General features: G+C 40.0%; 2 protein-coding genes across 3 annotated transcripts; one reads left to right on the top strand and one right to left on the bottom strand.

The window, feature by feature from the left end:
- Positions 1-2,719: 2,719 nt before the first annotated feature.
- On the bottom strand, positions 2,720-10,587 carry kctd6a (potassium channel tetramerization domain containing 6a). The gene is made up of 6 exons (XM_056386390.1): positions 10,453-10,587; positions 7,768-7,876; positions 6,332-6,501; positions 4,008-4,260; positions 3,629-3,787; positions 2,720-3,511 (listed from the first exon to the last, which is right to left on the bottom strand). Exons 2-6 carry the CDS (start codon positions 7,792-7,794, stop codon positions 3,401-3,403), a joined length of 720 nt encoding a protein of 239 aa, XP_056242365.1. The 5' UTR covers positions 7,795-7,876; positions 10,453-10,587; the 3' UTR covers positions 2,720-3,400.
- A 2,298-nt stretch (positions 10,588-12,885) lies between these two features.
- LOC130179857 (uncharacterized) lies at positions 12,886-21,172 on the top strand. 2 transcript variants are annotated; one of them, XM_056392959.1, is made up of 5 exons: positions 12,886-14,452; positions 15,206-15,373; positions 15,479-15,657; positions 15,750-15,990; positions 16,728-21,172. In XM_056392959.1, exons 1-5 carry the CDS (start codon positions 13,793-13,795, stop codon positions 17,238-17,240), a joined length of 1,761 nt encoding a protein of 586 aa, XP_056248934.1. In that variant the 5' UTR covers positions 12,886-13,792; the 3' UTR covers positions 17,241-21,172. The 2 variants fall into 2 exon arrangements, with proteins under 2 accessions (XP_056248934.1, XP_056248944.1); XM_056392969.1 differs by having other exon boundaries at positions 16,731-21,172.
- Positions 21,173-21,724: the final 552 nt, after the last annotated feature.

The following is a 21,724-nucleotide window of genomic DNA, read 5'->3' on the forward strand; positions in this document are numbered from 1 at the left end:
CTTAACAGCAAGTGGTGGTGCCTTTACAACCATTCTGCCAACTGTTTGACAATTCTGTTGTTCATTTCATCAAGTGGGAGATATTGGCTATGTCCAAAATTCCCAATTCAGAATTAGCAATGTGATAATTATGGTTTACACCATCTGAACACAGCAATAGCCACATGCTAGCATTAGCCTTGCAAGCTAGCAGCTAGCTTAATACAATGTATTTAAGAGATGTATTTGTATCATGGAGTCCTGTTAAATGACTAACTGCAAACCATGCCTCTTTTGTGGTGCCATTTTCCATGCTAACCAGCTAGCCCCAGCCCGGTTGGACTGTCCCGTCATTTTCTGATACCTAGTCACTATGGGGTATTGACTGGCCTGAATAAGTAGTGCTTCTCAGAGGACATATTATAACCGCTTGTAAACTAAAAAGACTAACTTTGGAAGATATCCACTTAACTTGACTATCTCAGATTGCTGAAGCCTCATATTAGATTCAGACAAACTTCTGAATACACTTTTACGCAAAATGACAACTGGGAATTTTGTCCCACCATTCACTTAGTGTACATTTAAAGCACTTTAGGAAGGGCTCTTTTAATGGCAGTAGGTTATTTCAGTGACTGATGCTGTAGAAAAATTAACTGTAGGTGTTGTGATATTCACAGAAGCCCTGCAGTTATAGCTGAAGTAGTAGTAGTAGTAGTAGTGGCTAGGACAGCACATTTTTCAAAAACAAATCGTTTGCTGGCCTTAACTTGGTGAAATATTGCATTTAGTAGAGAAAAGATTACATGTTCTTAGAAGAAATTGAAGTAAATATAAACTTAACAGCAATCTTAATAATCAGTAATGTAAAGTCATCTCCACAAAATACCTCCCTTCACATATAGTATCTGGACACTGTAGAAATAACGAAGCATTTTAGGGAATACTTCCACATCACAAATTCCTGGATCATTATTTTCTCTTTATAAGCTATCAAAAAAAATCTTCACCCGAGCAAGGTTTTTTTTTTTTACTCATTTGGTGGATTACATTCTCTATTTTTTACCATCTAGTGTAACATGCAGTAGTCAACCTCCTATGTCCTCTGGCCTCCAAAATGCTATGACATTCTTGCTTTTTACCACTGGGTACATAGAGCTGAACACATAGCTGGTGTCATCGTCTACATACTTGCCTGCAGAGTTTGTGTGTATAGACACCAGAATATCTCATGATTTTGCACAACTTAACTGATGCCAGAGGATGTTACTGTAAAATATGAATTAGTCCTGGTGGATAATGTGCAGGGTAAAGTTCACACACAGTGGCTTCAAAGCATTCAGACTCTTTTACTTTTTGCCATCATCATTGTTCCTGGCAGATCCTCTCAAGATCTGTCAGATTTGATGGGAAGTGTCTGTGACCTGCTATCTTCAGGTCTCTCCACAGATGTTCTGTGGGGTTTAAGTCTGGGCAATCAAGGACCATCAAGACACTTCTCTCCCCAGCCATTCCAGACCTCTATGTATTTGGCCACATTCATCCTTCATTCAGTTCTGACACTCCCCTGTCCCTGGGTGAACACAGTATCTTGCCAAATGATGGTGCATTGAGTCACAGCAAAAGTTGACGCCCTGCATTTTTTTTGCCTCTCTGTCAGGATCTCTGCTGTGTCAACACAGTGTTTTCCCATTTCACACAGTGCTGGTTTTGGTGAGAATATCGGGTTGTTAGTCTGCCACCTCCATAAGGCAGCTATTTGGGCTGTATTTATTTATACAGCCCAAAATCACAAATGATAAATTTGCTCCAAGGGGTTTAACAATCTGTGCAGCATTACAGCACTCTCTGTCCTTGGACCCTTGAATCAGACAAGGAACCCTAATGACAAATAAAATTACCACCTCGTGGTTGTATGTCTCTGCCAACCAGTCAGGTTGCAAGAAATCTGGTCACAATCTCCCCTTCTGTTCCTGAGTTAGTGTTTTCACAAGACATTATGATGTCACAGTGAAACTGACCTTTGACTGTTTGGACATAAAGTGTCATCACTTCATCATTTTATCCTCAGGCGTGAGCCATACTTTAAAACGATGTATTCACACAGATTCTAGTCAATACTCCAAAGTTTTTACTATGTGGGTATGACCAGCTGGGTAATGAAATTTAACCAGTGGCCAAATGGCTGCGAAAACAAACAGGATCTTGTTTGCCCATTCAGATGGCTGATTATTCAGCAAACACTGCTCTCATTTGCATTAATTTAACTGAACCTAAACTTTTTTACAACAAGAGTATATTTAACATTTGTGAATCTAAATAGGCTGTTTAGGTTATAATGATAGACAAGCTGTTAAAATGACACCAAGTAGATAACCCTACAGTTGCATTCAGAACAACAATAGAAAGTCATCACACTACATTGCCCCCTCATTCAATTCAAAGAGACACCTGACACATGCTGAAGCCTCATATCAACTTCAAATGGAATTTGTCCCCCATCACTTACATTGGTAGCATGGTAGGACGAAATCTACTGATGTCCAATATGAACAGGTGGAGTGATTACAGCAAGAAAAGACAGTTTCAGTTTTCATATGGGCACCTGAACACTGTTTTAAGACAGTCTTGAAAAAATGTTAACGTATCCTTTAAATTGGTCTAAGATTGACCGATTTCTGTGAGAATGGCCGACACAAGGAGAACTGAGGTTGAATAGAAAAAAAATGACCTGAGATCATCATTTTTCAGATTGTTTTATTTGCAGTTAATATTCATTCCTATTTACTGACGTTTATCAAATTTGTGATACTGCTGATATGCCAGATACGTGGCCAAAAGTAGGTGGACACCAGAACATTGCAGCTATATGAGATAGATAGCTAGGTAATGGCTCCTATTTATCCGCAAGAGCATTAATGAGGTTCAATACTGACTTTGGGTGTTAAGGGTTGGCTCACAGTGGGTGTTGAAGTTCATCCAAAGGAATTGGATGGGGTGAGGTCAGGGCTCTGCGCTGGCCAGTCAAATTCTTCCACACCAAACTGGGAAAACCATTTCGTTATAGACCTGGCTTTGTGCCCAGGGACATTGTCATGCTGAAAGAAGAAAATACACTATTGTGTAAAATATTATTAGTGTGTGAGGGCTGTCCACATACTTTTGGCCATGTAATGTATATACGATGAAGCACAAGTAATATTACATGTTAAAGGCTCATGATTATGTACCACATGTGGCTAATATGCTAGCCATCCAGTAACCTGGCCTTGTGCTTCAGCTGTGAGTAGACTGAGGGAATGCTTCAGAAACAACACACATCATGCAAAACATTAACATTTCACAACAAAACCACCACACACAAGTCTCTGCCTGTCTGCAGACACTCGTCTGTCAGTAAGTCCATCCTTCAGTTCATCTGTCAGTCGTTGACTTTGCGAACTCGTCGGCAGAATGTCCAGTTATGTTCCACTGTGTTCTCATTGGCTCGCTCACTCATGTGGTGAACACGCGTGTTGCGTATTGTAAAACCCTGGAGAATACAAACAACATAAAAATGAAGTCATCTCACATTATCTATTTTAATTTTGCTGTTAGTCATGATTTGAAAAAATGCTTTAATATGCAAAACAAAATTAATGTTTCATACAGATTTGGAGATGAAGTCGAGCAGGTGGACACGCAGGCTGACTTCCTGTTGGTGGTCACATGGTCCGAAGGTGAAAGACACCTGGTAGTCTCTGGTGTCCATCATGTGTTTGTTCCACTTTGTGAAACTGCTGGAGATGGACTCCAACACTGCATGGACCTAAAGAAGAAGAGTGTTATGTGACAACATAATTATGGTTTTGCTTGTACATATCTTGCTGTTTTTACTATGTTAAAATGTATATTATTGTTTTTGGAACAGTATTTTTTACGGAACAGTATTTTTTTTTTAGTTGTCATTGTTTACGTCATCAAGTTTTTGTATTACAAAATATTTTGCAACAATTTATCAGTACCACTCTAATCAGACCTGTCCCCACCTTAGTGGTGATGGTGAGCTGGGTGATGATGACTGCGACAGGGTTGGAGTACTTGGACAGCTTCCTGGTGCTGGACAGCTCCACTACTTCCTCATAAGTGTCAGTGGGGTAGGGCAGCACAGGTTTGGGGTCTCCCAGGCACTGGATCAGGGGCTCGATTTGATAGAAGTCAGCCTCCTTCCTGAGCAGCTCTGTCTCCTTGAAGTCGCACGGCAGTGTCAGCTCTGACGTCCGCAGGAAGTTGAGGATGTAGCTGAAACAGCAGAAACACGGACAGGATCGGTCAAGACTGCTGAGCTGTAAAACACTGAGCTGTCAGTTCAAGTCAGGGCAGGAGGGGAGAGAGCTGCTGTACATTCACACTGCAACCAACTTGATCAGAGTGGGAAAAGTTTGTTACACTTTTTCTGACATTTGAGTTTGATTTACTTTTATCTTAAAGGATAAAGAAAATGTTATTCGGTATCTTTAATCGTCCACAAATCCTATTAAATGACCAAAACCAACAATATGAGTCTGTCTCTTAATACTGACTTTCTTACTGTGTCTGTGGCTCTCAGCTCTGAGCTAACTGGTGCCTACTAAACATGTAAATCTTTAAAAACAGCTCAAAAATATATAGTTTTAAAAAAACACAGCTGGTCACTGTAGTTATTAGTAAATGTTACTCAAACATGAGAAGCTGAACTATTTGCAGCTGTGAATTCATCCACATTTGGCACTCTTGTGAGTATTTACAGCAGCAGGATGGTCTGTGTGGGACTGAGTCAAAATAAACTACAGTGTGTGTGTGTGTTCATGGTAATGAGGGAACATGTCATCCAGTTCAACAGTGTGGCTCATTTACATGTTTTTAATAAGATATATCAGGCTTCGGCTCAACAATACTCGTTAGAAGGATCAGTTGAGTATGTTGGTTTGGGTCTTTTCATGGGATCTGCAGACAGTAAAAAAATATATCACCAGACATATATTCACTCCTTTGTAAGTACTCAGTCTGAATGGATAATATATCAGGAACAATTAGCTGCTGTTGTCACATTGTTACCTCAATTAAAACTGATCCTCTGCATATGGTGGCCATGTTAGGACATCTCAGACTGAGCTTGTCAGGCTCAGCTCTTCACTTATCACTTCCGTTTATCACTTTATCAGGCTAAGCTGAACTTGCAACAGTTAGAATGCTGACAAGCATGTAAATAATTATTTTATGTTAGCATGTATTGAATATAACATTTAGCATGTTAATATGGTAACATGCTAACGTCCCGTTACCATTTAGCATGTTAGTATGGTAACATGCTAACACCCTGTTAACATTTAGCATCTTAATATGGCAACAATCTAACGTCCCGTTATCATTTAGCATGTTAATATGATAACATGCTAACGTCCTGTTACCATCAAGCATCTGAATATGGTAACATGCTAACATCCTGTTACCATTTGGCATGTTAATATGGTAACATGCTAACGTCCTGTTACCATTTAGCATGTTAATATGGTAACATGCTAACGTCCTGTTATCATTTAGCGTCTTAATATGGCAACGTGCTAACATCCTGTTACCATTTAGCATGTTAATATGTTAACATGCTAACGTCCTGTTACCATTTAGCATGTTAGTATGGTAACATGCTAACACCCTGTTAACATTTAGCATCTTAATATGGCAACATGCTAACACCCTGTTAACATTTAGCATCTTAATATGGCAACATGCCAACATCCTGTTACCATTTAGCATGTTAATATGGTAACATGCTAACGTCCTGTTACCATTTAGCATGTTAATATGGTAATATACTAATGCCCTGTTAACATTTAGCATCTGAATATGGCAACATGCTAACGTCCTGTTACCATTTAGCATCTGAATATGGTAACATGCTAACATCCTGTTACCATTTAGCATCTTAATATGGCAACGTACTAACGTTGTGTTACCATTTAGCATGTTAATATGGTAACATGCTAAATCCCTGTTACCATTTAGCATGTTAATATGGTAACATGCTAACGTCCTGTTACCATTTAGCATGTTAATATGGTAACATGCTAACGTCATGTTACCATTTAGCATGTTAATATGGCAACATGCTAACGTCCTGTTACCATTTAGCATGTTAATATGGTAACATGCTAATGCCCCGTTACCATGTATCAGTTTAATATGGTAACTTGCCAACACCCTGTTAACAGTTAGAATGTCAGAATATAAACATGTGACTAGTGAGTTTACTACAGGGTAAATGTCATTCATCTGACCAGCTAGCTGAAGTTTTTACTATTCAAAAAAGTATAATCCCTAGACACACACTCACCGAAACAGCAGGCCATCGCGATCAATGAAGTAGTTTCCATGTGTGTCTCTCACAGTGGGGAGGTCTCCTCTGAACATGGCTCCCAGCATGGAGTCTGGATAACGCTGCAGCGTGGACATAGACGTGCTGTACACACAGCCGCCCACGTTCAGAGTCACTGGCTCCCCCATCTAAACAGAGCAGGAACAGCTGTCAGACAACACTTCAGAACAAATTAGTGTCCTCCTGGAGTTTGAACTTGGCCAGTTCATCTATAATGAAGCAGTAAACTCAGTTTGCAATTGGGACGACAGCAATCTTCTTGACATAAACATACAACTTTTTTTTTCATTGTAACTTATAGTTACCACGCTGTGTTCATTTATTTCTCTACATATATTTATTTTATAAACTTTTTAAATGTGGCAAGATTTGTAGCTAGACCTGCTCTATAGACACTTTACTTGCCAGTAAACTAGGCTGCTGCCGTTCTCTTCATTAAGGGCCAAATGAAAATTTCCAACACCAAACCATCTGAGAAGCAATGTGTTGAGGGATTTTGGATTTGACAACATATCATGGACAAAGATGAGGTTGGAGGCATTGAAAATGAACAGAAAGTTAATTCCTCTAAATTTCTGGGTGGAAGTAACAGCCCAAATGTTAACTGCCCAGTCTTGCCCTCCTGGCAGGTCATCACACGTCTAAAAATGGACGAAACTTTCTCAAAACTAGTCGTCTCATAATGAATTCTGTAGCCCCTGACCTTCATCATCAAAACTAAATGCATAACTCAAAGAGATTCAAGTGAAGAAGGGATGTTCCAATCTGATTTATCACATTGGCATCAAAGCCAGTATTGGCCTCAATAAGTAGATTGGATATTGCTCATGATGTAACCAATCCATTAAATATAGTTCCTTTGTTACTGCACAACAAAGAAAGAATCGCTGAAACAGAGAGCTCCATTAAGTCAAAGCAGGAAACACTGCAACAGCTCTCTGTATAATGCATTACAACAGCAAAACCAACTACGGCCTCCAGAATGAACATAAATCATCAACAGCTCTGTAAAACAGTTTCAACAATATTATAACCTCATGAAGGAGGATTATTGCAGGACTGTTGTCTTAGACTGCACTAGTTTTAGATAGGTGTAACTAATAAACTGCAGGCTGAGTTTGTATCTCAGCTTCCACTATCAGGTAAAGCCAAACTTACCAAAAAATAAATGAAAATCAAGAGCACACACACACACACACACACACACACACACACACACACACACACACACACAGAGCATGAAAGCATGTGACATCATTCAAAATGTCAGATATTGTTCAAAGGCAAAAGGCTGCACTGCCAGAAAGCAGGACAGTTCAAATAGAAAAATGTCTGCAACAAAGGAAAAACATCTCAGCGTGCACACGCACATGCACACACGCACACCCACACACCATGTGACCCAGGTCTCCATTCTCCATCTGCAGCCCTGGGATGGCTGACTGTATTGATTGTCTTCAGGTCAGACTGTTGAGAAGATCATCTCTGTGTTTCCACCAACACCTGCAACAAGAGGACGAACAGCTTGTGAGATGGTTACTATGGAGATAAGCAACCAGCTGATGCAGCAGCGTTGCCATGGCCCAGACATCATCTGGCTGATTAGTCTTGCGTCCCTGATGTGTCCACACACTGCCAGCTAGCGAGAAACAGGAGGAGGAGCTGTGGGCCTTGTTTCTTCGGTCTCAGATACAAACGCAGATTCTGAACAGATGAATGAACCTCCCCGTGGCCGATTAATGAAACTCACACAGCATTTTAATGAGCTCCGGCTAAATCATGCATCAGCTGTGCGTTAAAAGACTGGAAATCTCTTGGTACTTCTCGGTTTCAATTTTAATTCAGTATGCTGCAAACTGAGCACAAAATCATTCTCTATTCTTTGACAGTGAGTTTTTAAAAAAAGGATCAATGTCAATGCAGCAGATTTTTTTTTGGTGATGCAACTAACGATTATTTTCATTATTGATTAATCCGTCAATCATTTTCTTCATTAACCAAATAATTGTTTAGTGTATAAGATATCTAAAAAATTGTGAAAAAAATGGCATTCACAATTGCTCGGAGCCCATGGTGATGTCTTCAGTTTGCTTGTTTTGTCCGTCCAGCAGTCGAGCGCTAAAGATGATAAATTTACTGTCACTCGTGACAAAGAAACGCAGCAAATCTTCATATTTGAGAAGCTGAAACCAGAGAATATTTAAAAAATGACTAACAGGTATTTGACTATTAAAATAGTTGCATTTTCTCTTGATAATCAACTAATCAACTAATCGCAGCTCTTCTTTTTTCTTATTCCATGCATTCTTCTTCCTTAGTGAAACCTGGCACCTACATTACCCACAATGCAACTTAACCACTGACAGTTTGGTCAGTAGCATCTAATGTAGCCTCAAGCCTTATTGCTCTATTCGAAAAGTGCCTTGAGAAAATGTCTGTTGTGATTTGGTGCTATACAAATAAAACTGATTTCACTCGACTGACTTGATTGTGATAATTTATTAGCGATGTCTCCACGACAAAGTTTGTCCAACAGAGTACATTCATTTTTACACTGTAAATTGTGCCACTTACTGATCTTGGTCACAACTAATTTACAGGAGCTGTAGAAAGATTGTCATTTATTTTTGTGTTTATGGTATAAAAAATCATTATCAACAAATATATTGTAATCGGATTTTTTAAGGTCCCAAATATTGATTGTTATTGGTCTTTACAGGAGTGGCCCGGGTTTGACTCCAGCCCAGGAGATGCTGCATGTAATCTGCTCTCTCTGCTCTACCTTCCCTGTCTCTCTCTAATACACTATCAAATAAAGCAGAAAGAATCTAAATCTAGTATTGATTGTGCTACACCACAGACCCAAACAACACTGACTTAAGTGCCATCACAGTTTCTCAGATTTTGCACAGCTTTCCCCAAGAACTGTGAACAGAGTTGAATGTGTAATGAGTTCACCTTTCAATGACCCGCAACGGAATAAAACTAGCTGCTTCTCATTAGCAGTTTTTTTCATCTTTGAAGATGCTATAATCTGTATTTTTATATTAACAACTAACATAGAATTATTACACAACTCTGTTCAACTGAACTCTACAGAGCTTCTTTATAACCTCCTTCAGCTTTTGGTTTTGCAGCCCGCAGCTTTACTGTTTTGAGTCAGTGCTCTCATTAACTCTGTTTCCAGCAGCTGTTTTCAGAGAGAAGGCTCTGAAAATCTGCGGCACAGTCCCTGCTCAGCATCAAAACCCCAGACAGACACAGCTAGAGACTGGCTGGTAGAGCACGTGGAACATTTTGCATCTAAAAAAAAACTTAAAGAGCAGAAATAAATTAAACAGTAATTGTGACATGTGCAAAGGTTTGGGCACTGGACTAAGTCAGAACAGATTCTTTTTGGTTTTACTTTCTTGATTGACTGCAGAACATTTGCATCCACAATTTGCTGACATTTAGTGGAATGAGCCATTCTTCTTTCCATCTGTGCATTATTTCCTCTACCACCAGCCGCTACATGACCCCAAAGAAGAATATTTTCATCCTCATGTCACAATTAAAGTTGAATCTTTTCTATTTTTTTAAGTTCAAAATTAACATTTGAAGTTCAATTTTTTTATTAAGTCTGTTTTCTACCGGGGTTGCTTTTACTGTTTTCACCTTAAAAAAATAAAAAATAAAAATAAAAAATCACCTAAATATGCGATTTACACAAACTTTTTTCACGCAGCTGTCGCCTTGTACAACCCACAGTAATATAATACAAGTGACTGAAGCAAACCATGTTGGACTTCTGTTGACCGTGTCACCTGATTTAACTGTGGTCACTTAAGAGCTGTAGTTGATAGTGATGCTGCACGGCGTCACACTGTAAATACATTTCTGCTGTATTTCCTTTATAATTTAGACTCATAAAAGGAGCGTATTAGAAACAGCTGAGCGTGATGATGAGCTAAACGCTTCTGTCCGCTTCTCACCGTTTATCATTAACAGGAGCTAGTTAGCTGGTTAGCATGATGTGTGGGAGAAGAAGACGTTACACCGTCACTTTGACAGATCTAATTAAATGTTTAAAATCTCACCTATGACCTCTGTGTCATCGCTGTTGCCTGCTGCTGTAGCACGACACACAGCCGGAGGTGAAAACCTCTAGCTGACCTCTTCATATACATCCATGATTTACACCTCTGTCAAGCTAGACAACGAGTATGAGTGGGCTTCCGGGAAGTCTTATCAAAATAAGAGTTGTGTTAAAGATGACAATAAAATAAAATAAAATATATTCAGAGAAAATAGAAAGGATTTTAAAAATGCTGTGATCATAAGTACCCCCCTTTTGATTATTTAGATTGTTTTTGGTCTGTGATATTCATATCTCATTCACAATAACTGTTAAATCCACGTGTGATTTTGATTTTTTTTTTAATAAAAAATACTACTACTAAAAATAATAAATTTAACAACAATAATGGAAAATATTAACTCCCCAAGATTGCAAAAATCATGAGATCATGAGACAGAAAGTTTGAAATAATCTTAAAAATCTTTATATATCTCTCTTTATTGACAATAGTAAAAGTATCAGGCCTTTTTACTGTATCATTTATATATTCCATTTACATTTTTTCTAATCTATAATAATAGTACTTATATGGTACAGTAGTAAATTAGTATTGTACGTTGCAGTTGGCAATGCCTGGACAACTTACTCCCCCCGACTCCTATATAAGGTCAAAATGAGTTTGAGCTCCTAAGTTTGTAGTTGTAAATCAACCTCTGTAAAGCTGTAAAATAAATCTGCATGAAAAATTCAAGTTCATGCATGTGAAACAAAATGGTGCTTGGCGACAAGATCTGTATTTGTTCAAGAAGAATGTGAAACAAAGACACAGGGAAAGAAGAAATGCTTTTGTGGATGTCTGTGTACAGAGATAAAGAGCAGAGAACTGTAAAACTCAGTGTGTGACACTGGCAAGTACAAATATTGACCCTTGTAACTTCAGTGTGTGGGAACTTCAGAGCATGGTGTTTCACAGTTTTCTGCTCTTTATCAGTACACAGATGTTGACAAAACCATTACTTCTTTTTATATGTCTTTGTTTAACTTCAACTCTTGTAATTTGTTCATAGTTTAGATTGAGACTTTTTTTTTTTTTTTAGCAAATACAAATCTCTTCTACACAAGCACAATCTTTTCATATGCAGAAACTTGAATTTCTCATGCAGATTTATTTTACAGGTTTACAAATGTTGATTTATAATTACAAACTCTGGAATTATTTGTGAACATCACTTCACATTTTGAGTTTAATTTAACGGAGTGTAGTCATGTGCATGATTTACAATTTCTTGCTTGTTGCAGGGGACCATAAGCAACCATAAGGTGTGGTTCTGGCCTGAGTTGGACTCTTCTATCCCCATGAAAACACATAAAGACAAATAAGGAAATTTCAAGCAGCTCTTCTTTTGACTATGAAATGTTTCTGAAGCCTTCTAAGGACTTAAGAACATAAAAGATTTATCAACCATCCATTTAAACCTCATTTAGCATATGCTGTAATAAAAATTAGACTTTGTGAATGAAACCGAACAAATGATATCGGTGGTGAGGTAACACAAAGACACTGTGAAAGGCAATGTACTTCTGTCAAAATCTGTGAACAGATAGAGAGCAGAAAACTGTCAAATTTGGCATCAAAATTCCTGCACACTGTTTGACATTGAGGTTACAAGTAGAAATTTGACCCAATTTTTACACCTGAAAATGATTGGACAATGACAGTCCAATCAAAAAGCATCCAGCCAGAAGTCATTCCATTACCTTCATCTCTGCAGTAAATCCTGAAAGGTGTAGCAGTTTCAAGATGGGCGACGACACAGGGTTGAAAATCTACTTCACTTTTCAGGATCTACGGCAGAGATTAAGTTAACAGAACAACCTCTGATTGGACTCTGCTTTGTGGTTGGATTGTTGTTGTCCAATCAGATTCAGGTGAAAAATAGGATCTAAATTCTACTTAATTGTCATAGTGTAAAAAGGTCAAAAGCTTGCTTTCATTAGTCAGGCTACTGAAGCTATACAGCTGACTTTGAGCCACTGGGGGAAATAAGTTACTCCACTGAACCCATAATCTACAGTAGCTGTGTAGTGTATCCCCGCAACAAGTCTCATCCAGATTTTGAATTGGGTATAAAGTTTAAGATTTGAAACATTCATTTTGGTGTAAGAAATTACACAAACAGTATCAGAGCCCCATTAATTGTGACAGAGCTAAATGCACAATCCATGATTATGATATAATGTTTCCACCCTCACAGCATCTGGTGCAGAAACATAACAGGCTAAAATTACAAAATTAAAGTCATTATAGAAGCCTATTGGGGACTTTATTATTATTTAAATTAAAAAGTAATTCCATGAAAGCAATTTAATGTTTATCACATGTACGTGTTCTAGGATTACACTCCACTTGACTTTATGAATATGAGCAAAGCAGGAGAAGCAGTCAGCAGGTTTCAATTAGTATTTAATATTTTTGCTTGCAGTCAGTCAGGTGTGAGTAGTTACAGCTGAGTGGTTATATTTCTAGAAATGAACGAAAGCGTAGACACAGGTTAAATTATATCATATTATCTTGAATAAAGCAACAAACAGTTCTAAATCAAAAATCAGTACATTAATACATTCTCACTCTAAATATATTATTATGTGAGAATAAACCAGGGAGATTAGATGTACTACTTAACAGTAAAAATGGCTTGATACAGTAAATATTGCATGTAGATGCATGTTCCCTGAATATAGACTTACATCGGGCTAAGCCCCAAATGTTTACAATGTCTGGCTCCGCCCCTGCTGGTTTGTAGCCTGTTCACCACAATTACTGTTTGGCACGTACAGACAGCACTGTGCTCTTTTCTTCATTTTTTTAACTCCATGAAATAAAAAGCTACAGTGCATTAACATTTGAATTTTTAACGCCTGTTTGCTGCAGGGTTTGCAGGGTGCACAAACTTTTGCGTGTAACTGGAACTACCTCCCACCACCAGGGGGCGGCCTCAGCAGCAGCCGGGCCTGTAACAATAACAGGAAACTAATTTGTTTATGAGCCGCCACGTCCGGTTCGTCACAGCTGCTCTGTTTTCCATTTACTCCGGAGACGTTTCTGCTTAAAATCCGTGTCTGTTTTTGTCTCCATCGCTTTCTAATGTTCAATAAACTTTGCTGCACGTACCGCTAACGCGTCCGGAAGAGTTTAACTGCGAGACATCTGTGTGGAAGTCCCGGTGTTTGTTCTGGCGGGCTTCATCAGCCTTAGCCTGTAGCGTTAGCCCGCCGCTCTGAACAGCGATGTCCGCGGACAGAGTTTTTCTTTCTGCGTATTTCGACTGTTGACTCGAACCGGAGGTCTGCCGTTCATTATGGCGAGTGAAAACACCGACACCAACGCGGGAAACGATGAGGAAACCGGTCATGCATCCGAGACAAACGAGCACGATTATGCGCACGCCGCGGACACTAACTTTCCTCCCACAGAGGCGCCTTCATTCTCCGGTACACCGGCGGATGAGAGCGGAGTCACCGCTCAGGAAAGCTTTTCTACACCGGCTGAACACGAACAGAGCACACCGGGGCAGCCCACCGCTTCTCTACCGGTAGAGCTACCCGAACCGGTTGTTGGTGCGGAGGTGGACTGTCCCGGTGGAAACTATGTGGAGGCTTCCTCTCCACCGCCGCCGCCGCTGCAGACCGAAGACGACCCCCAAAAGACCGCAGCGTCTGAAGTTCCCGCTGCCCCCACGCCGCCTAGCAGGGGCGGTGGCCGCCGGCGTGCCAAGCGGCCGGAGGACAAGAACTGCTCCTGTTGCAAGTCTGAGTTTGAGCGGCAGGGTCGCAGCTTTAACCGGAGGGCGGTGTACACTTTCACCACCCCGGAGACCGTGCAGTGGGCCTTCCCGGACTCTGTGGTGCACGAAAAATCCTTCCTGTGCGAGACCTGCGCGCAGGTCATCCGGAGCAAAGGCAAGCGCAAACAGACCGGGAAGAGGTCTCTGTGGCTGAAACCGCCTGCCACTAAACAGGTGTGTGTGTGTGTCTCCCTGATGTTAATCGCAGTATGCCTGTATCACAACCAAGAGGAAGCTCCCACATCAGCCACAGTCTGTCTCTTCACTGTGTTATCAGCACAATCAAGTCACAGAGTTCAAGATAAGTCCACAGGGAAGACATTTGAGGACAATTGATTCTGTTTTAAAGGTTTTTCCAGAGTCCTCAAAGGCTTTTCTGTCCAGAAATAAACAGCCCGCACTTTTAAAGTGGGTTCCAAAGATAGGCACAAGTCAGATCTTTTTGAGTGAAACAGCATAAAAGTGTTACTATGTGTAAAAACAGAATGTAATGGAAAATATAATTAGTATACATGAGTATAGGTGATAAAAACACTTATTTTCGCATGGTACAAAGGAAGAAATGAGCCATGTCAATTTTGGCACCTTTGTTTAGATTGTGAAATAAATTTGGGCATATTTTCTATGGGTCACTGAGAGATAGACAAGACAAGAGAGAGGGAGGATGACATGCAGCAAAGGGCTGGGTCGGATTCAAGCCCATGTGGTTAGGACTGAACCTATGTGGTACGCACCAGGTGAGCCACAAGGCGCCTCATGAGTGAATCATTTCGAGCACAGCTGTGAAGTATAGTATCTTGATCTGTTGTTAATGGGCTAAAACAAACCTAACCACCAGCATGATTGTGTTTTACACTTGGGACTCATAAAGAAGTTTTGAATAATGTTCTCCCCTGTGTGTCCTTGGTGTTGGGTTGGTGGCTGCAGCCAGACGGGAGGGACAAAAAGAAGAAAGGCCGCAGGATGGGGAAGAAGAGCAAGGCAGCGATGCTGGTGAGCAAGTCCTGCTACAAGGCTGCTTTCAAAATGCTGTGGTCCGCTAAAGGCGCCAGGAAGCCCATGATGGAGTTCTGGAGTAAACAGCTGAAAGAGGAGGTGAGGCCGGGTGCTCCTGTTGGTCAGGGCAAATGGCTTTAGTCTTCGTAACGAGCATTCGTTTTGTTATTGTGTAATGTTGACCTGTTTCCTCTTGCGGTGCAGATGAAGTTATTGTCGCGACACGCAGATAGTCCCTTTCATCAGAAGGTGTCAAGCAGGAAGCCGCTGTCATCCTTCCCGTGGCGACGATGTCTGAACTGGGCCCAGGACAAAGCTCCACTCGTCACCACCTGCCTCCGCTCGCTGTTCCCCGACGTCAACGCCCTCTCCAAGAGCAGCCAGTAAGTTTGAGTTCACGCCGTCCACAGAGTTTCAACATGGGTCTTCATGAACCAGAAAAGATGAGCATCTATTCTGTTTGTTTGTGTGGCAGCCAGATGTCGGAGGACCAGGCACAGACACTGCTGGAGCGCCGAACTGTGGTGGCGCTCTCCGTCCCGCTCTTCACCAGGAACATATGGAAGAACAACTTCATGCAGGCTGCTCTGGGGGCTGAGCTCCGGCTGCAGGGCTGCTCTGGCTCTGCCCTCGACGCCCTCAACACCATGGGACTGTGTCAAAACAAGGACACTGTCAGGTTACTGCTGCACAGGCTCCGAAACGGCAAGAAGACAGTGAGTATCATGACCAGTGGTGCCGGTAGTGAAGGACTCAAAACTAACTTTGCAGCACACAGATGAATCACCGCGTTTTACTAGAACATGTCACCACACAAACCGTCCTGTTGCTGGAAATACTCACCACAACAATAAAATGAATCACAATTCCTCCTGTTTGAATAATGCTTGAAGACACCAGGCCGACCATTTAACATCTGACAATATCTTACATTGTTAACTAATGACAACAACCAAGGCTTTCTTAAACCAGCAGCATTACTCACAGCCTCCATGTGACTAATAGCGACCGAATAACTGGCATGTTCACTCGCGTTAAGTCGGTCTGTGTGTGGTGTTTTCCTCAGGATGAACCTTTAGTGATCCTGTGAGAGTTCATGACAGGACTCATCTAAACCTAATGACCTGTCGGCCTCAGCTTAAACTGACATCACCCGACTGATGAACGCATTTTGGGAAATTGTCATGGGCACTTACTATTTTCATTTTATGGAGCAAATATGATCATTTATTCATTTAGTTATTGCAGGTTTCATTCATTCATTTATTATTTATCTGATGCTGTTTGAGCTACAGGTTATATTTTTACCCTGCTGCTGGTAAAGATCTGAGAATAGCAAAGTTCCTCTTTATTTTTCATCCACCGTCATTAAATCTACTGGTTTGTAATTATTGTTTCAGCCACACGGGGGCGTTTAGTCTCATTTCTTAACTTTGTGCTGTGTTTTTGTCAGCAGACACAGAACGGACGACAAAGGATAAAGCTGAAACAAGAACAGATGAAAGGAGAGCAGATGACGGATGTGGAGGAAGAAGAAATTGAGGAAGAGGAAGACGAGGAGGTGGAGGAGGAGGAAGATGATGAGGATGACGTAGAAGTAGAGTTAGAAGAGGAGGAAGACGAAGAGGAGGAGGAGGACGAGGAAATAGAGATGGCAGTAGAGGAGGAAGAAGTGGAAGAGGAAGAGGTGCAGGACGGAGTGCAAGAAGAAGATGAGGAGGAAGAAGAGGAGAGTCGTGCAGCAGAGGAAAAAGAAGAGAAGAAGAGGAGGAAGAAGAAGGCAAAGAAGCAGAGGAAGGAGGAGAAGAGGAAGGAGAGAGGTAAACGAAAGGTGAAGGAGAGAGAAGAGGAGGAGGAAGAGGATGATGAGGGTTCGGAGCAGAAGAAGAGGAGGGTGGTGGTGGTGAGGCTCGGCCTGCTGAAGGGACACTCGGAGGTCGGACGATCCGACCTTTCAGCTCCCTAAGACATTGGCCACACCCATGGACTAAACAGGCCACGCCCCGAACCAGAGCAGGACAGAGGCCCCGCCCTTGTCTTTGGGCAGGGTTGTGAAAGGCATTCTGGGAAATGTAGTAAGTCAGTAACTGTAGAGGGAAACTGATGACAGCTTTACTTAAATGGGATATTAAAAAAAATCAGGTTGAGACAGAAATTAATTGAGGCCAGAAAAGCCTCTGAAACACAAAACCGCTTCACTGAACTAACAATAAAGCCACAGCTGATCGATCACATGATTATCTGCATCATTTTTACCCCTCGTGTGTCTCAGGTTACATCTCAGATTCACTATCAGAAAAATTACTTCCTCTCTTATTCCACCTTCCATACATACGGAGCAGCAGCTTCCAGAATACTTTCTTTTTTTTTTTTTTTTGGTAAGATTTTCGTTTACAGGTCCCATCGTTTCTTGTTGATTAATACTAGAGAGGAAGTGATCTGTAAATGTAAAATCTTACGAAGGTTTCTGAACATAACTGTGTCATTTGGTGCTAAATATAGAGACAATGGTAGAATGGAGTTGAATGCTATGTCCGGATGGACGTTTTGCGAATACACCGATCTGTCTGATTGGTGTAAAATTGTAATAATTTGAAAATGGTTTTAAAAAAAAAAAAAAAATTTTTAACAAGAAAGTCCGTACCATACGAATTAAGTTTGATGATTTCATGTTCTGCTGTTCTGATACTAGAGTACTGCTGACAGGTGTATCTGTATTTCACTATGAGACACAGTCAGTTTAGGTTTTATGCTGCTCCACGGTCATGTAATAGTTTTAAGATAAATAAAGTTTTAAGGATAAATAGATGGATAACAGTTAAGCACTTGAACCAAAACTGGCAGATTGAAGGATAAATATGCTCGTAAACAACGACTGACATCAACAACATCTGCAGCCTCTACCTCCTTAGTGTCCCTGTCTTTTGGTGACATGACTCACCACAGTCAGACCGTTAATAATTTTCTGATACCATGAGCTTTTGTTCATAGTCCCTGCTGTGTCATAGACTCATGCATTATGTCATTTGTTTCACTTCAGTGTCTTAAGATCTATAATAAAATTTATTGGTGAAAATTGCAACCTCAGGTCATCCACATCCTTCAAATAAACGGAAAGTAATTATTTTTCTTTAATATTACAACTCGAGCTGCAGTGATAAGCTGATAAATTGATTAGTTAATCAGCCAAAAATAAATTTGCCACTATTTCGATAATCCATTAATCGTTAGGATTCATTCTCTGGCTTCAGCGGCTTCACTGTGAGGATTTGCCACTCTTTGTTTTATATCATTGTAAATTAGGTAAAGCTTTGGGTTTTGAACTGTCCGTCACAAAATAAGACATTTGTCTTGTTGGACTATAGAGAACCATCATGTACATTTTCACAATTTTTTTTAATATTTTATATAAAGCAACAATTGATCAAGTGAAAAAACAAATCAAAAATGAAAAGCCTCATTACAACTTATTCTCATAAAATAGAATTTTTCCTCAAAATTACAAAATTTCCCACAAAACAATACGACATGCTCTATTATTAAGTTTCAGTGATCAGTCAATACAGTTGATAAATTCCAATTAATTGTTATGCTGCTTACAGGCCGAACGCGACTTGCGCTGCGCTCGCCGCGCGGTTCGGCGCGCTGTCCGGTGAAGTCGCGGGGGACAGAGCAAAAATGGGCGGAGTTTCCAAAACTTCTAGCGGGACCACGAGCGGGACACGTCCACGCTTTTGCGTTCCGTTGTTGAAAGATGTATCTTAGCTACAGGCTTTTAAAACCATGGATTGTTTATCTAAAAAAACACCTGACGTACCTACTTGGTGAGAAATCTGTCGCCATGAGAGGGCTTTCCTGCCGACGTCCCGGTACAAGCGCAAGCTTGTATGACATATTTAGGGGTATTCTGAGACGCACAGAATCAGTTTCTCCGCCATTATTGTTTTGCGCCGTTTTTTAATTACTGTGTTTCAATTGGCTGCGCGGATGAGCGTCACAGCGCACGTGCTCGCCGTTAGAAACAATGAGCGTCAGAGCGCAGCGGTGACGTTGCCGCGTTCTGTCTGTCAGCAGCTTTAGTTTAATGCTGCAGCTGAATATGGAAAACTATTCAGTTGTGTGTGGTTGTAAATTACAGGTAACCAACCAGTAATTAATATTGCAAAGTCAATTTCTAATAAACAAACAGGTTTAAATTCATTTGTTTTCTTTAGTTGTTTTTTTTTTTTAACATTTTAACAGTTTTCTCAACTATTTGTAAATTTAACCAATCTGTGTCTCTTCTTCATCTCCTAGTGTCTTAAAACCATATCTACATGTACTCTTTCAAAAACATTTCACTGTAGTTAGCTCCAATTACCTTTTTTTTTTTTTTTCTTTTTACAAAAGCATTTCTGGCCTTCAGGGGGAAAACAAAGCTCCACTTGGTGTGAAAGTATGAGTGCTTCATGGAGGCTGGACAACCCCAAACATGCCTTGAATAAAGCCATCAGCGATCACCGATAACTCTCTGTAAATGTTTAAATGTCTGACAGGTATGTTACAGATGAGTGACCATCAGCAGCAGTCGCTTCTGTTCTACATGTTTATCCAGCTGCTGCACGTTAAAGTGGTGAAAATGGTTTTATTTTCTGATCCTGACTTGGGTTGGAATTTCTTCATTTAACGTCACAGCAGCTCTTTCATTTCAGAGTTTAGTTGTGCATCTCCTCTGTCATAAAGTTTATAAACTCACAGGAAGAGAATCTGGTTTGATATTTTTTTTTGTTTTCAACACTGTGGAAGTCTCAAGCTGAGTCTGTTTATAGTCTGAAGCTGTGTGTGTTTCTTCTTTTAAATTGTTTCTGTGAGCTGAGTGGATGCACAGCTGATTGAAGGACCTGGGATATATCGCTTTATTATTTTTTTCTAATTGTCTGTTGGCTGCAGTGAACCCAACAGCACAGATTCACGGCTTCAGTGTGTTCGCTTGAAGCACGTTGAGGCCTTTGTGCTGTGTTCACGTCATCTGGGATTGGGGAGATCAGAGATGGGGCATATTGTTTCTGAATTGCAAGCTTTAATGTTATCTGCCAACTGAGGATGGCTGCATGATCACAGTTGGTCGTATGTGGATTAAAAATACTGTCCATTGACACTATAAAACTGTAACCGACTGTAGTTGACAGTAAATATCCGTGTTTGCAGATAATATCAAATCTATTTTCTAATTTCATAATTACAACTTTGATGTTTAAACAAATCTTATTTACAGGTGGAATAACTGCCATTTACTGTAACCCCAACATGACATGAACGCAGCATTAGAGCCCTATAAAAAAAAAGCTTTTAAGATAAAGTTCATAATTCATAAATAAATCTCATGATTAACATCAAAAATCTCATTTTTGATGAATATTTTTTCTAACAATCCAGATATTCATCAGAATTCAAAAAATAATCTACATTTTTTCTCCTGTTAATAATTTCAGAATAATGTATGAAGTATTTCCAAGAGAAAATTAAAACCATGTGACATTCTTCTTTCCAGGAGATAATTAAGAAATTAAAGACCTATAAAATAAAGTGTTTAAAGAGTTTAATAATAATGTTTAATAAAGTATTTTTGGTCACAGAATGATTTCAGTTTGTCAGCACTTCTCTCTCCTGGTCAGAAAACTTTGGAATGAAAGTTTGTGAACCAAGAGATGATGCGTCATAGTTTTCTTTATAATGAGGGTTCGATCTTTGAGTTTCTCAAAGGTTCTTTGGTAAATGTTTTTGTTTTTATGCGTTTGAGTTGATGACTGTGACAGGTGTGTTTTCTGACTGTTGATCTCAGATCTGATGTTCAGCCACTGACTCTGATCCCTGCTGGTTCCTCTAAACATTTGCCAATAAAAAATGTTTAAGGCTTCACCTGCTCTTCAGCTCCAACTGTCTCTTTTCTCTTCTGCTTTTTAAAAAATGTAATTTTAGGTTTTTCAGAGATTTTTCTTGGTCAGGGGAGAGTTACTCCATTTCTATGGGAAAAGGCAAACAACTCATGTCGTGAGGAAAAGTAGAAACTGGGACCAGAATATATATATTACCTACAGTAGTAATATTTGGAAAGTAAAAAAGTACAGTAACTCAAGCACTGTCCTTAAGTATGTACATGTACTTCCATCTGTTGGTTTATACTTCCACTCCATTACATTTCAGAGGGAAGAAATTTACTTTTTACTGCACTACATTTATAAGACAGCTGTGGTTAGTAGTTGCAGATGGAGATTTAACCTGAAACAAAATGTGATAAGAATATAAAATACAACAGTGTTTAAGATTAAATCAATGGGTCCCAACTTTTTTTTGGCTTTTATTTGAAAAAACAAACAAAAAACTAAAAAAAGTAGTTTGGGTCCCAGTCAACTAAATTACTGTATATAAAGTAGTTAGAGACGCTCCACCGTGACCTGCTGCTAACACATC

This window comes from Seriola aureovittata, chromosome 2 (assembly GCF_021018895.1).
Source record: "Seriola aureovittata isolate HTS-2021-v1 ecotype China chromosome 2, ASM2101889v1, whole genome shotgun sequence".
NCBI lineage: Eukaryota > Metazoa > Chordata > Actinopteri > Carangiformes > Carangidae > Seriola > Seriola aureovittata.